The sequence below is a fragment of the Crinia signifera genome, chromosome 8, assembly GCF_055691185.1.
Source record: "Crinia signifera chromosome 8, ASM5569118v1, whole genome shotgun sequence".
Classification (NCBI taxonomy): Eukaryota; Metazoa; Chordata; class Amphibia; order Anura; family Myobatrachidae; genus Crinia; species Crinia signifera.
The window spans coordinates 28,010,145-28,024,398 of record NC_139224.1 but is presented as its reverse complement, the minus strand read 5'-3'; the positions used below and the strand labels follow the sequence as shown (position 1 = coordinate 28,024,398).

The following is a 14,254-nucleotide window of genomic DNA, read 5'->3' as shown; positions in this document are numbered from 1 at the left end:
ACGGAACACGTAGTAAACTGAGCAATCCCCCGTCTATTTAACGATCAACTTTTCACCCCAAGACTTTTTTTTGCTGAATGTTCCCACATCTTAATTCTACAGACTTGTGGGGAAAAAAAAAAACTTTGAGGGAACTGAAGATTACATTTCATCTTCCAGCATCTATAAACGCAACAGCGGCGTGGTGCGTATATAGGTAACACGGAAATATAATGTATGGTTTGAGAACTTTTCCTGCTTTTTTACGATTGCATTAAAAAACCTGGGAAGAACAAGAGGATTATAATATGAGATTGTGCTGTGTTAATCCGCTCCAGATGTTCCGAGTCTTTGTGTGCTCACACAAGCAGTGGTTAATAAACCACAGTTTCCTGGAAGCTTTCCCCATTTCCACACGTGGACCATTTATAGGTACAACCAGTAATTATAGATTGTATTACCGGAGCTGGCAGTTGACAGGTTTTTGTTGTCGGAGGGAATGGGGAAATCTCCTGACGTACTTAATTATGAGGGTCATGTTTATGCACCAAGCCGTGGCCATTTCTAGCATTAAGGGCCAGATGTATCAAGCTTCAAAAAGTGGGAGAGTGATAAACAACCAGCCAATCAGCTCCTACCTGTTATTTTTCAAACCCAGCCTGCAACGTGACAGGTAGGAGCTGATTGGCTGGCTGTTGATCACTTTCCATTTTATCACTTTTTGAAGCTTGATACTGTACATCTGGCCCTTAGTCACACTGTGGGCTCACAATTATGGGAACACTTCTATTAAGTTACGGGAAGTTTTTTTCAAACATAACAGTTTTTTTTTCGAAAACCGGATATTAGGTAGACAGTGGGTAAGGCCAACAGGTACAAAAAGATTGACAGGTTCAAGAGGTCGATATGACAATTGTCAACACAAAAATGGTCAACTGTTCCTTTCATCCTGGTTTGACTTCTTGATCTTGTTGACCATATGATGACTGCCAAACTATTCATTATCGATTTATCATCTGAACCACAAAAAATGGCTTCATTTTTTCATCAATCACCAATTGAACTGGGAGTTCTATTGAAGATGGGAGGTTGCCCTTAGAAACCAATGAGATTCGATCTATTATCTTCTAGAACAGGCATGTCCAAACTACGGCACTCCAGGTGCTGTGAAACTACAAGTCCCATCATGCATTGCTACAGTTTTGCTATTAGTGGATGCTAAAGCTGTAGCAAGGCATTCTGGGATGTGTAGTTTCAAAACAGCTGGAGGGCCACAGTTTGGACATGCTTGTTCTAGAAGGTGCTAAATAAATAAGAAGTAGTTTTCGATTGGTTGCTATGGGCAACATCCAATCTTCAATAAAATTTTCATGTTATTAAATTTACCCCTTACCGTAATCCTGCATCGGCAGCAGAATTGACTGAATTTCCCCAGTGTTATACGCATGTGCAGGGCCGGCCCCACCACTAGGCAGGATTAGGCATTTGCCTCGGCCACTGGAGGGCGGTAATGAGCAGCAGGAAGCAGCAGCAGCAGCAGCCAGGAAGCAGCAGCAGCGCTCCCTCTTAAGGAGAGCAGGAAGAAAGGAGCTGGGAGCAGGTGAGTGACCCCCGCCCCCCTGGAGCCCACCCGGAGCCGCATCTCCAACCCCCCTCCTCCCACCGCATCTCCCGCCCCCCTCCCCCCCCTGGAGCGGCCCTGCGCAAAAAAAACCACTGCCCATTTTCCCACAGACCTGCACATGCTCAGTAGACTCTGGGACAGAGCTAGGGTCCTTCTAGTGATCCTACTGCCCAGAGTCTACTGGCTAGAGGAGAGGGGGCCCAGGCAGAGGACCTAATTCTGTTTGATACACTCCTATGCATATTTGCATTTGAGCGCAATGTTTTCATACTACGCATGCGCATTTGTGCGCATGTGTATGCGCTGTGTGTGAGCCGCCACTGTAAATAGATTGTTCGCCGGGCTCTTGCAAACAACAGTGTGTGTGGAGGACGTGGGGTGGTGGTGGATGGACGCGTCCATGGGAACGCCCAGTGTTTCCTGGGTATTCCCATGAAACTGCTGGGTGTTCCCATGGTAATGTGGGAGTGACGGGGCTGCTGGGGGCGGTCAGCTGACATCACCGGATGTCAGCGGCCCGCCTTGTCCTCACACAGGGTGCATGCAAACCGAGGCACTTGAGAGATGTCTTAGATTTGCGTGCTCATTCCACATCATTCGATGGTTGGCGATCATGGAATAATTTGGTCCTCGACCCAAAAGACTGCAAATGGATTTTTATGCAAAATATCTATTCACAGCCTTGCGGGGATTGCGGCGTGCGGGTATCCCTGTGGGTGGTGGGTGGACTTAAAAAGACATGCAGCGCTGCATGTGAACCAGAATAAGCTCCAGAGTGTGCCCATGGACCTCTACTCTGCCTCCATAGAAATATACATTGGAGGCGCCCCCTGATTTGCGCTATTGGTAGGAATCTCATTAAGGTTTTATTGCATCATTTATGGTTGCGTAGTCACGCTATTGTAATCTAATATACAAAAGCAGCGCGGCTTTCAGGACCGCAGAACAGGGAAGATCATTCAAAAAGTATTATTATTATTTTTGTAATCAGGTAAATAAGTAACAGGCACAAAGACATGGCGAAAGCATACAATATGCAAACAATATAAACAGCAGCAGATGATCGGAAATGCTGAATGTTACATTGCTTTAAAAAAAAACATACGTCAATGGTTAAAAGTAAGAAAGAATGTAAGGACCTCAATTTAACAAACCATGACCAAAGGGACGGAGAAGAAGCATTAAGCTTCTAGGAAGCCCACACACTGTCCAGTCTTCCAGCAACATCTGGGCCTAGAACACCAGATATTCCCAACGTCAGCTCATATAATACTACTGACAGGCCAGAATAATCCATTTAGGGGCCAGATATGAAGGGCATGATTCAGGGATGGAGGCTGCAGTGACTGCCAGTCCTTCTGCTGGTGTACAAGACCCACCTTAAATGGGAGGACTGAGACACCGACTTTGCCCGTTATACATGCTGTAATACCGTTACCACTATCAGTCGGTACAGTGACTCCGTCTTAATTACACCCATAAATCATGTGTTTTTCTAGCTTTCTCATAGAATATTATTATATTTATGTATTTAGGGCCCTAAGCTTCAAAAGTGAAAAAATGGAGAGTGATAAGCAACCAGCCAATCACCTCCTGCCTGACACTTTTCAAACACAGTCTGTGGCATGGCAGGTAGGAGCTGATTGGCTGGCTGTTTATTACTCTCCATTTTATCACCTTTGAAGCTTAGTACATCTGGCCCTTAGGGAGATATTGGTCTACTAGTGTAGGAGCTGAAAATGCCCACACAGCACTAGACGCACCCACTCAGCACCGGTCAGCCCCAGGCACATGTGACCCTGCTCCAGTCCTGAATTACAATGCTTGTTATAATGTCAAAAGGGCAGTTTGGCATATGACAATAAAGCCAAGTAGCAAAGTTCTGAGACTTACCTTTCCCCACTCTCCTGTTTTCCACTTTGGACACCTACCCCCTCGACATTTTTTCTGTATGTTTGGCTTTGCAAGGTGCTTACAGTTTTCGTGTCCTACATTGGATCCATCTTTTGCCACACAGTATGCAACCTTGGTCTTAAAACCACGTCCACAAGATACAGAGCACTGTAACAAGACAGGCAACAAGAAATTATTATATATAACTTGATTTCATTTTACCAAAACAACTATACTGCAGTTGCAATGTCTATGTGCTAAATCTTTGTTTATTCAGGTCATTTTTTTGGTCAAAATGATACTTATGAATAAAAAATAAGCCAAACATACAAAAATAAATAAAGTAGCAAAAAGTAACAAACATATTACTTATTTATTGCCCCAGGTGCTGAATTTGAGGTATCGCAGAGACGGTGGGAGGCAAAGGGGTACATTTGCTAAAACGTCTAAAAATGAAAAGAGCTGATGTTGCCGATCGCAACGGATCACATTCTGTCTCATTTTCTAGGATGCAATAGAGAAATAATAGACAGAATCTGTTTGGTTGCTACGGGCAACATCACTTTTAATCTTTAGAAGTTTTAGTCAATTTACCTCAAAAGCGTGAAACTCACATGACTCGGAAACACGCAATGGTTGGGTTGGTCATGGCTGGATTAAGGGGGCATGTACCACCAGGCCCTTCTCTCTCAGGTAATAGTGATAGTGAAGGGAAGGACAACACAAACGCAGGGAGCTGCTTCAGAGATGTAGGGGTGGGAGACACAGGCTGCTGCAGACATACAGAAAGACAGGGGGGTTACACAGAGACCACGGTAGAAACCCCGTAGTGTGGGAGAGGCCCTGATGAGAAAAACAAAACTATTTTCATCCCTGCCCTGTTTTGAACTTAATATTATTCCTATATAAAGTGCTGCCATATAAACATACCCATAGACCCTTGGTTATTTAATATATAAGAATATTCTTCTTGTTTATTTATTAGATATGAATACAGGGTTTGTATAAAAAGTAATGAGACCAAATTTGTGAAGAAATATTTATTGAAGATATCGCTACAAACAATTAAAATTCTTCAAAATAAGACCCTTGTGCGTCCACACACTTCTGCCAATGAGTTGTCCACGCTTGGAAGGTGCCCTGGAAGTCTTTTCTGGAACGTCCTTCAAGCAGCGTGCCAAAGCCGCTTTGACCTCTGTTATGGCCCCATGGCGGTGTCCTTTGAGGGCTGTCTTCACTCGGGGGAACAGGAAAAAGTTCGCTGGGGCCAGATCGGGACTGTAAGGGGGCTGAGGAAGCATTGTGATGCCGTTCCAGGCCAGGTAGTCGTTGACGACGAAGCATGTGTGGCTTGGTGCATTGTCCTGATGCAGCTTCCAATTGGAGGCAATGCACTTTCTGGATCATGGCCAACATCTCCATAGCCGATTTTCCGAGTCCCACACAGAATTGAATGGCGTATCGCTGTTCGATAGAATGTTGCATTTTTAAGCTTCAACTGAGCCTAGGGACAGAGATCCACTAAAGCCACTATATGAACAGCAGGGAAGTTGGTAGGCGACTGACACTCGGTGCGTGTTGAAGCTGACTTCCCCCTCATTACTTTTTTATATTCTCTGTTTGGTTGCCTCTTCGATAGAACTCCCACTTGTCTGGGGTACCCACTACAACACTCAAAAAGCAAAAAAAAAAAAAAAAAGTCTGGTCTTGTTCTTAGTGTTGCAGCACCATTATTCAACCTTTGCTAACGGGTTCACTGCACATTTTAAGTTCTTGTGGCATGCTGACACTGAACGAGTTCACTTTGATTCCTTACGAGGCACCTCTAAAAGATCAAATCAAGGATTCTGTATAGTGACAGAGATGAGACATGACAGCTGCTTGAAGGAAAGGCCTCTCACTCAGCATGACGCGTTTCACTGCACCACTAACCTGCAAATTGTTGCACGACTTCCACGTTAAACCACGTGGTTTCAGTATTCGCTGCAAGCGCAATTAATATTCCAGCCGCAGTTGAGTGTAATATTGTTACTTTGTTTGTGTGTGTTTCGAAAATACAAGAAAACACCAAAACATCAAAGTAAAAAAAGAGGAAGTATACAGAGTCCCTGATCACCAAGCTAGCCTCCGGTTCCTGACACCACCACTCATACTGACTGCTGTGCCATTATCATTAGAAGAATACAATTTGGTATGGTCAGTAAACTGCATCATCGGATAGGCAAATACAATGTTCTCAAAGATCAAATATAATTAGTTATGTCAGGGCAGTCACAGGGAGACAGTTTTAGTTATCATTAAATGTACTGGCAAGTGACGCGAAAGGAACAATTACAGATCAATTCTTATAACATCCTTTATAAGCTCTCGGTGAAGGGGCTACGCTCTCTGATGTTACATTTGTTATTGCAGTTTTCTGCCGGCGCGAAAAAATGTACGACATGTGCTGGAAATGTTTTACTTATTTGAACAGGAAACTAATAATTTAATAATATGTCTGTCAAATAGAGATGCTGGAGAAAGTAATTTGTTTAGCTTCATACCTCAACTTGTAGTTACTTTATTTACTATTACCAGTCATTTATATAGCGCACACATATTCTGCAGCGCGGAATATTTGAACATGGACATCAGTCCCTGCCCCAGTGGAGCTTACAATCTATATTCCCTACCACATGTACACGCACATACAGACATTCTAGTGTTAATTTGTTGGGAGCCAATAAGCCTACCGGTATATTTTTGGATTGTGGGAGGTAACTGGAGTACTCAGAGGAAACCCACACAAGTACAAGGGAGAATATGCAAACTCCACCCATGTTGGGAATCGAACCCATGACCTCAGCGCTGTGAGGCAGTAATTCTAACCCATATATATGCTAATAAATGTTAATAAATCAGGGTTGCCGACCCTCCCGGAATTTCCGGGAATCCCCCGAAAATCGGGACCCCCTCCCGGCCCCCCGGAAGGGTGGGCAACCCTCCCGGATTCAGGGGGGACCCCCACTGTCCCCCGGATCGCGGCATTAAAATTCCGCAATCCTCGGGTCTCAGAGGAGGGGGCGGAGCTAAAACGGTACAATCACGTCATTTTAGCCCCGCCCCCTCCACGAAGATCTGTGAATTTCCTACTTTACCAACATGGGGCGGGGCTTAGTGATGTCACTCGTAAGCCCCGCCCCCTGAACGGCTGCTGAAACTCTCCTCTCCGGGCTTCTCCCGGAGAGGAGAATCATAAAGTCGGCAACCCTGTAATAAATGTAACAATAATATAAATACACAGTATGCACTTATTTGAAATTCATATCACTTAAACAGTTATAGCATGATCCATTTGTTTGTTGTGTCCCTTCGAAGTTTACTGCACCAACAACAATTATGTCCTTGTGTCCTGATTCTAGAATCTAGAAACGCTGGAAGGTGCAGAATGCAGCCTGTCCCCAGTGGCATTACCAAATACAGGGTGACATTCTATGGAATGAGATCTGCGTTTTTTTTGCGTTAATTAGACCACAAAATGGCGATATCGCATTTTTCCATCAAAACGCATATTTAATAGGATGCGCTAAGGGACAGAAATCGCATATTATGTGCGTTAAAGTATGCTGAGTAAAAGTGCGAGATTAATTCGCATTTTTATCGCATCCAGATGTTTTCGTACAGAACAGTATACAAGTCGCTTATTTAATGCAATGCGCATTTGCACATCGCACTTTTTAGGTGTCTAATTAGCGCACGTATTTCAGACCAGGTTCTGTTTGGCGAAATAGGCAGAACCCTGCACAGATCGCAATGTTCTGTGCAGGGTTCTGCTGTAAAAAATAAAATAAAGGGTTAAAATAAAAAAAAAACGAGCGCGGGGTCCCCCGCCAGAGTATAACCAGCCCCGGGCTCACTGAGCCGGTGCTGGTGACATAAAATCAGGGTCCCCGACAAATAGGGGTCCCCTTGATTTCATGAAACCAGCACCAGGCTCAAGGTCCGGCGCTGGTTCCCAAAATACGGGGGACAAAATGACTAGGGTCCCCCGTATTTTAAGAACCAGCACCGGACACAACCATCCAGCAGGGTAATGCCACAGCCGGGGGAAACTTATTATATAAGCTCCCGCGGCCAAAGCATTAACCCCCTGGCTGGTCAGCATGGACAGGGGTCCTGGGGAAGTGGGGACCCCCCCAAATGAAGGGTCCCCCCCCTCCAGGACTTACCAGCCCATGCTGATAGTCCGGGGCTGTCCCCGATGCCCCTGGGCGGTGGGCATCGGGCTGATGGCTTGTGTAAAAAAAAAAGAATAAAAACTATTGTTTTGTACTGGCGAACTATGAGTCCCAGCAAGCCTACCCCGCATGCTGGGACTTGGAGAACCACAAGTCCCAGCATGCGGGGCATTAAAGGGCCCGCTGGCACTTGTAGTTCTGCAGTACAAAAAATAGTTAAAGAAAACACACTGACACCCTGAAAAATAAAAGTTTAATACACACAGAACACACACACACACTGATACTTACCTACCTTGAGCCCGTAGGTCGGTCCCTGGATCCTGGGTCCGGGCTCCGGGGCTCCAGGGCAGAAGAGTCCGGTTCCGGGGCCTTGGTCCTGGTTCCCGGGGCTGGTCCTGGGGTTCCGGGGCTCCTGGGCTGCAGAATCCGGGGTCCGGGATCCGAGGTAGTCCCCAGGGGTACCTAAGGAAGGAAATCCAACTCACCTGGTCCCCGGCGACGACCTCGGCATTCTCTCCAGTGACAGCGCTGCTCCCATCTGGTACCCGGCTCGCAGGACTTTGACAGGCGCAGAGATGTCTCCTCCTCGGCGTCTCTAGACAGAATGATTTCTGGCCAATCAGGAGCCGAGAAAGTCGGCTCCTGATTGGCCAGAAATCATTCTGAATACAGACGCCGAGGAAGAAACATCTCTGCGCATCTAGAGCAGAGATGTTTCTTCCTCGGCGTCTGTATTCAGAATGATTTCTGGCCAATCAGGAGCCGACTTTCTCGGCTCCTGATTGGCCAGAAATCATTCTGTCTAGAGACGCCGAGGAGGAAACATCTCTGCGCCTGTCAAAGTCCTGCGAGCCGGGTACCAGATGGGAGCAGCGCTGTCACCGGAGAGGATGCCGAGGTCGTCGCCGGGGACCAGGTGAGTTGGATTTCCTTCCTTAGGTACCCCTGGGGACTACCTCGGATCCCGGACCCCGGATTCTGCAGCACAGGAGCCCCGGAACCCCAGGACCAGCCCCGGAACCAGGACCAAGGCCCCGGAACCGGACTCTTCTGCCCTGGAGCCCCGGAGCCCGGACCCAGGATCCAGGGACCGACCTACGGGCTCAAGGTAGGTAAGTATCAGTGTGTGTGTGTGTTTTGTGTGTATTAAACTTTTATTTTACAGTGTGTCAGTGTGTTTTTGTTAACTATTTTTTGTACTGGAGAACTACAAGTGCCAGCGGGCCCTTTAATGCCCCGCATGCTGGGACTTGTGGTTCTCCAAGTCCCAGCATGTGGGGTAGGCTTGCTGGGACTCATAGTTCGCCAGTACAAAACAATAGTTTTTATTCTTTTTTTTACACAAGCCATCAGCCCGATGCCCACCGCCCAGGGGCATCGGGGACAGCCCCGGACTATCAGCATGGGCTGGTAAGTCCTGGAGGGGGGGGACCCCTTCATTTGGGGGGGTCCCCACTTCCCCAGGACCCCTGCCCATGCTGACCAGCCAGGGGGTTAATGCTTTGGCCGCGGGAGCTTATATAATAAGTTTCTCCCGGCTGTGGCATTACCCTGCTGGCTGGTTGTGTCCGGTGCTGGTTCTTAAAATACGGGGGACCCCTAGTCATTTTGTCCCCAGTATTTTGGTAACCAGCGCCGGACCTTGAGCCTGGTGCTGGTTTCATGAAATCAAGGGGACCCCTATTTGTCGGGGACCCTGATTTTATCTCACCAGCACCGGCTCAGTGAGCCCGGGGCTGGTTATGCTCGGGCGGGGGACCCCGCGCTCGTTTTTTTTTGCGCTTTCCTGAAAACATTTTCAGGACTAAAGACAGCGCACCAATTCGCCGCAAATCGCACCACTTCGCACTTTTCAGCCTCAAAAACGCATCACATTAAATATGCGAATTTTGACAGAAAAGTGCGATTTTCAAAAGTGCGATTTGCGGCGATGTGGTGCGCAAATAAAACATGCGCATTTAAGTCACACCATAGAATGTCACCCACAGTCTTTGTACCTCAGTGATGTCACTTCCTGGTAATTTATTAAGCTTCATAGGCCTTCATAAAGGTACAGTTGTACCTCAGTGATGTCACTTCCTGGTCATTTATTAAGCTTCATAAGCCTTCATAAAGGTACAGTTGTACCTCAGTGATGTCACTTCCTGGTAATTTATTAAGCTTCATAAGCCTTCATAAGGTACAGTTGTACCTCAGTGATGTCACTTCCTAGTAATTTATTAAGCTTCATAAGCCTTCATAAAGGTGCAGTTGTACCTCAGTGATGTCACTTCCTAGTAATTTATTAAGCTTCATAAGCCTTCATAAAGGTACAGTTGTACCTCAGTGATGTCACTTCCTGGTCATTTATTAAGCTTCATAAGCCTTCATAAAGGTACAGTTGTACCTCAGTGATGTCACTTCCTGGTAATTTATTAAGCTTCATAAGCCTTCATAAGGTACAGTTGTACCTCAGTGATGTCACTTCCTGGTCATTTATTAAGCTTCATAAGCCTTCATAAAGGTACAGTTGTACCTCAGTGATGTCACTTCCTGGTAATTTATTAAGCTTCATAAGCCTTCATAAGGTACAGTTGTACCTCAGTGATGTCACTTCCTAGTAATTTATTAAGCTTCATAAGCCTTCATAAAGGTGCAGTTGTACCTCAGTGATGTCACTTCCTAGTAATTTATTAAGCTTCATAAGCCTTCATAAAGGTACAGTTGTACCTCAGTGATGTCACTTCCTGGTAATTTATTAAGTTTCATAAACTTTCAAAAACAAAATGGCTGCCTGTTTTGCATACACCAAATTTTCTCTAATTTGACATACTGTAGTTTTAATGCCTGAATAAGTATTAAAAATCCAGGGGACAGTGGTTTTTCTACACATAACACCAGAACTGTATCAGTGGGCTGACATACATTCTTCCCTATACCCTATACCAGTAACATTACATTGTTGTATCTACTGCATTTTTTGCACACTGGCCTTTGCCTTGAATGCTGAAAACTTGCTCTGACACCGTAAGCGTTTCCTTTATAGTAATAAGCTTGGTTAACAGCAGTGTGAAAGGTGTCGTTCTAGAGTATAAGCTATGGCATTCAACAATGGCCGACTGTCCCCGGTAACAGATGGGCGTGAGGTTCAATGCATTTAATCCACCAAGGGAGATGCCTAATTTGTCACAGAGGTCAGTGCACAGGAAGAGAAGCAGAGACCTTCTCCTAAATTGAGCTGTTTATAACTCATCTCAGGTTCAGAGTGTGAAGGGTCGGGATTACTATTAACAAATGGTATTTTACTAAGAAAACAGCAAGGCAATTATACTGTATTCCAACAATTACTATACATTTATAACACATTCTTATATCATTTTAGTCATTGGATGCTGCCAGTGGTGGAATTAGCATGGGGTGGGCATGGTTGCCAGTGAGTAATGGGGAAAGTGTCCTAAGGGTTATGTGTAATCAGGTGAAATAGGTATTTATTTGGTGTCACAGCTTTTAATACAATGTATAGTGGCGGATGCAGTCCCTGGGCTGCAGCACCGACCATACAGTGCAGGGGGGGGGGGGGGGGACACCTCTAACGCCAGGGTGCAACTACCATAGCTGCGGAGAGTGCAGCTGCTATGGGGCCCAGAGCTGAGAGGGGCCACCTTCCCTGTCACAGTTACATGTGTTATATACAGGGGTGTAGCTACCATGGGTGCAGGGAGTGCAGCTGCTATGGGGCTCAGAGCTGAGAGGGGCCACTTTCCCTGTCACAGTTAAATGTGTTATATACAGGGGTGTAGTTACCATGGGTGCAGGGAGTGCAGCTGCTATGAGGCCCAGAGCTGAGAGGGGCCACCTTCCCTGTCACAGTTACATGTGTTATATACAGGGTGTAGCTACCATGGGTGCAGGGAGTGCAGCTGCTATGGGTCCCAGAGCTGAGAGGGGCCACCTTCCCTGTCACAGTTATATGTGTTCTACACAAAGAGTGTAGCTACCATAGGTGCAGGGGGCGCAGCTGCTATGGGGCTCAGAGCTGAGAGGGGCCACCTTCCCTGTCACAGTTACATGTATTATATACAGGGTATAGCTACCATAGGTGCAGGGGGTGCAGCTGGTATGGGGCCCACAGCTGAGAAGGGCCACCTTCCCTGTCACAGTTACATGTGTTATATACAGGGGTGTAGCTACCATGGGTGCAGGGGGCGCAGCTGCTATGGGGCCCAGAGCTGAGAGGGCCCACCTTCCCTGTCACAGTTACATAAGCTATATACATTTTACACCATTGGGTGGTACATAGGGGCCCTTACAACTTTTTGCTATTGGGCCTACACATATTTAGATACCCCACTGTTCTTAGGATATATAAAAATGCATGTTCTGGTTTATGTAATAATGCATAGTTGCCTCTCCCGGAATGGCTGGGAGGCTCCTGAAAATCGGGTCCCCCTCCCACCCCCCCAGGGCATTTCTCCCGCAGCCCTCGCACCCCCCTTCCCCGCTACACCAAATACCGGGTTGTTGGTTTTTATTTGGGGGGCGTGCGAATTGGCAAGTTTGACTGCCAAGGGGGCGGGGCTTGGTGATGTCACCCTCGTCCCGTCCCCCTGACACGTACTTTCTGGTCTCCAAATATGGATAAATGTGCTGGCTGGTTCCCCCAGGGTTCGGCAGCACTGTGTGTATCAGGCACCGTGCGGTACCAAGGACTCTGTATAATTTTCTAATGGAAGTTTGGGGACAGGCTTAGAAATGATGCCTTATACAGATTCCCAGGTGCCCTAAGGTGTCAAATGCACACAGCACTGCTGATCCCTGGGGGGAACCAGTTATACATAAATCACATACATCAAAGCATGTATGATTATATGGTATAAAATGAAATATACATACACCAACCTATACACGTATGGTACAAACATGACATTGTACTGTCCTGTAAACTCATAACCTGCTGCTGGGAAAGTGGGTAATGAAGAACTACAGTACATTTGTGAGTGACTATTGTAATATAAATGTGCTTAACAGAACATTTCTATTTCTTCCAGGTGATCGGAGTAAGGCTGGACAGAGAATACATTATTTCAGCATATGCGTTCCATATGCGGAGACTCAGCATGGTGCTTATTTTAAGATTGGTGATTTATGACCCACAAGCATATGTCATATATAAAACTTTTTGTTTTCATTTAAAACAAAAATGCAAGTAGGACATTGACATTTTCTTCCTGTAAGCATCTCGCTGAAAGCTTTCTCGCAGCACTCTTTATATGCCACAAGATACATTATCATACAAGTGAATTTCTAACTAAAATGTCACAGAATTCATTTGCAAAAATCTATTGTTCCACCGTGACTTATGTGGCCTACATCATACTTGCCTACTTTTTGAAAACTAGTTTCAGGGAGATTATAGTTGGTAGTAGAATTTTGCACAACGCCCCATTGAGGGAGGGCCTGTCATGCTCCACCCAAAGGGCGTGTCTAGTTCCATATAAGGAGAGATTGTGAAAAGAGATTGTGAACGTGGCACCTAGAAGCGTGGGTGTGTACTGCTACATCTGAGGGGAATCTTTTAAATTGACTTATATGCAAATGTAGATGAGCCCCAAAGCAGTTAGTAAGAGATACTATACTTGCCGATGAAAAGACACTTATACGTATCAGGGATCCGTATAAATAGCCACAAGAAATGCATGTAGCCTTCATTGAGGGATTTTTGTGTTTAATCACCTATGCTGGAAAATGGGGTTCTTGTGTAGTTTCACGGCACCAGCATGGCGTCGTGCTACTTCTGGGTTGGGTACGCTCGCCAAACTATCTAAAATAAAGTAACTTAACTCCATGCCAACGTGGATAGTTCATACCCCCACTATCCACGTTGGCATGGAGTTGATTTTAGATAGCGTGGCGAGCGTAGCGAGCCACCGAGGCCACAGCATCGGCGAGCGAAGCGAGCCCCACAAGGCTGGCGCCGTGAAACTACACAAGTACCGAAAATGGTGCTGATGATTCAATGTAAATGTATCTATCTCTCATTCCTTTTTTTTCACAAAAATGTAACAGTGTAATGTGGGCTAGGTGACATGAGGGAGATTGCTAGACTAATGAGGGAGAGAGGGAGATTGCTGTTATGTCAGGGAGTCTCCTGCAGAATGCAGGAGGGGAGGTAACTATGATGTAACAGTGTAATGTGGGCTAGGTGACATGAGGGAGATTGCTAGACAAATGAGGGAGAGAGGGAGATTGCTGCTACAGTATGTCGGCGAGTCTCCTGCAGAATGCAGGAGGGGAGGTAACTATGATGTAACAGTGTAATGTGGGCTAGGTGACATGAGGGAGATTGCTAGACTAATGAGGGAGAGAGGGCCAGTCTCCTGTGGCCTACACACTGTGATCTGACTACAAGCGATCTGATTTAATTTGACTAGATCGCTTAGAAAATACCCCTACATTGCTCTGAGGCCGTTATTCTGGTTCACTCGCAAAGGCAAATTCCTTCTCAAATGGACAAAGGCCCTTATTCAGATCTGACCGCAGTACAAATTTGTTCTCAAAA

The 14,254-nt window shown here is 46.0% G+C and overlaps 1 protein-coding gene across 3 annotated transcripts in view; it reads right to left on the bottom strand.

The window, feature by feature from the left end:
- The window catches only part of ADAMTS9 (ADAM metallopeptidase with thrombospondin type 1 motif 9), a 237,736-nt gene that overhangs the window by 49,936 nt on the left and 173,546 nt on the right, over positions 1-14,254 (bottom strand). For all 3 annotated transcript variants that reach the window (XR_014454314.1, XM_083156037.1, XM_083156038.1), the window contains exon 29: positions 3,497-3,664. Coding sequence is in view for 2 of the 3 variants with exons in the window: in XM_083156037.1 (XP_083012163.1) it covers positions 3,497-3,664 (168 nt within the window). In the remaining variant the exon portion in view is untranslated. The remainder of the gene's footprint in view (positions 1-3,496; positions 3,665-14,254) is intronic.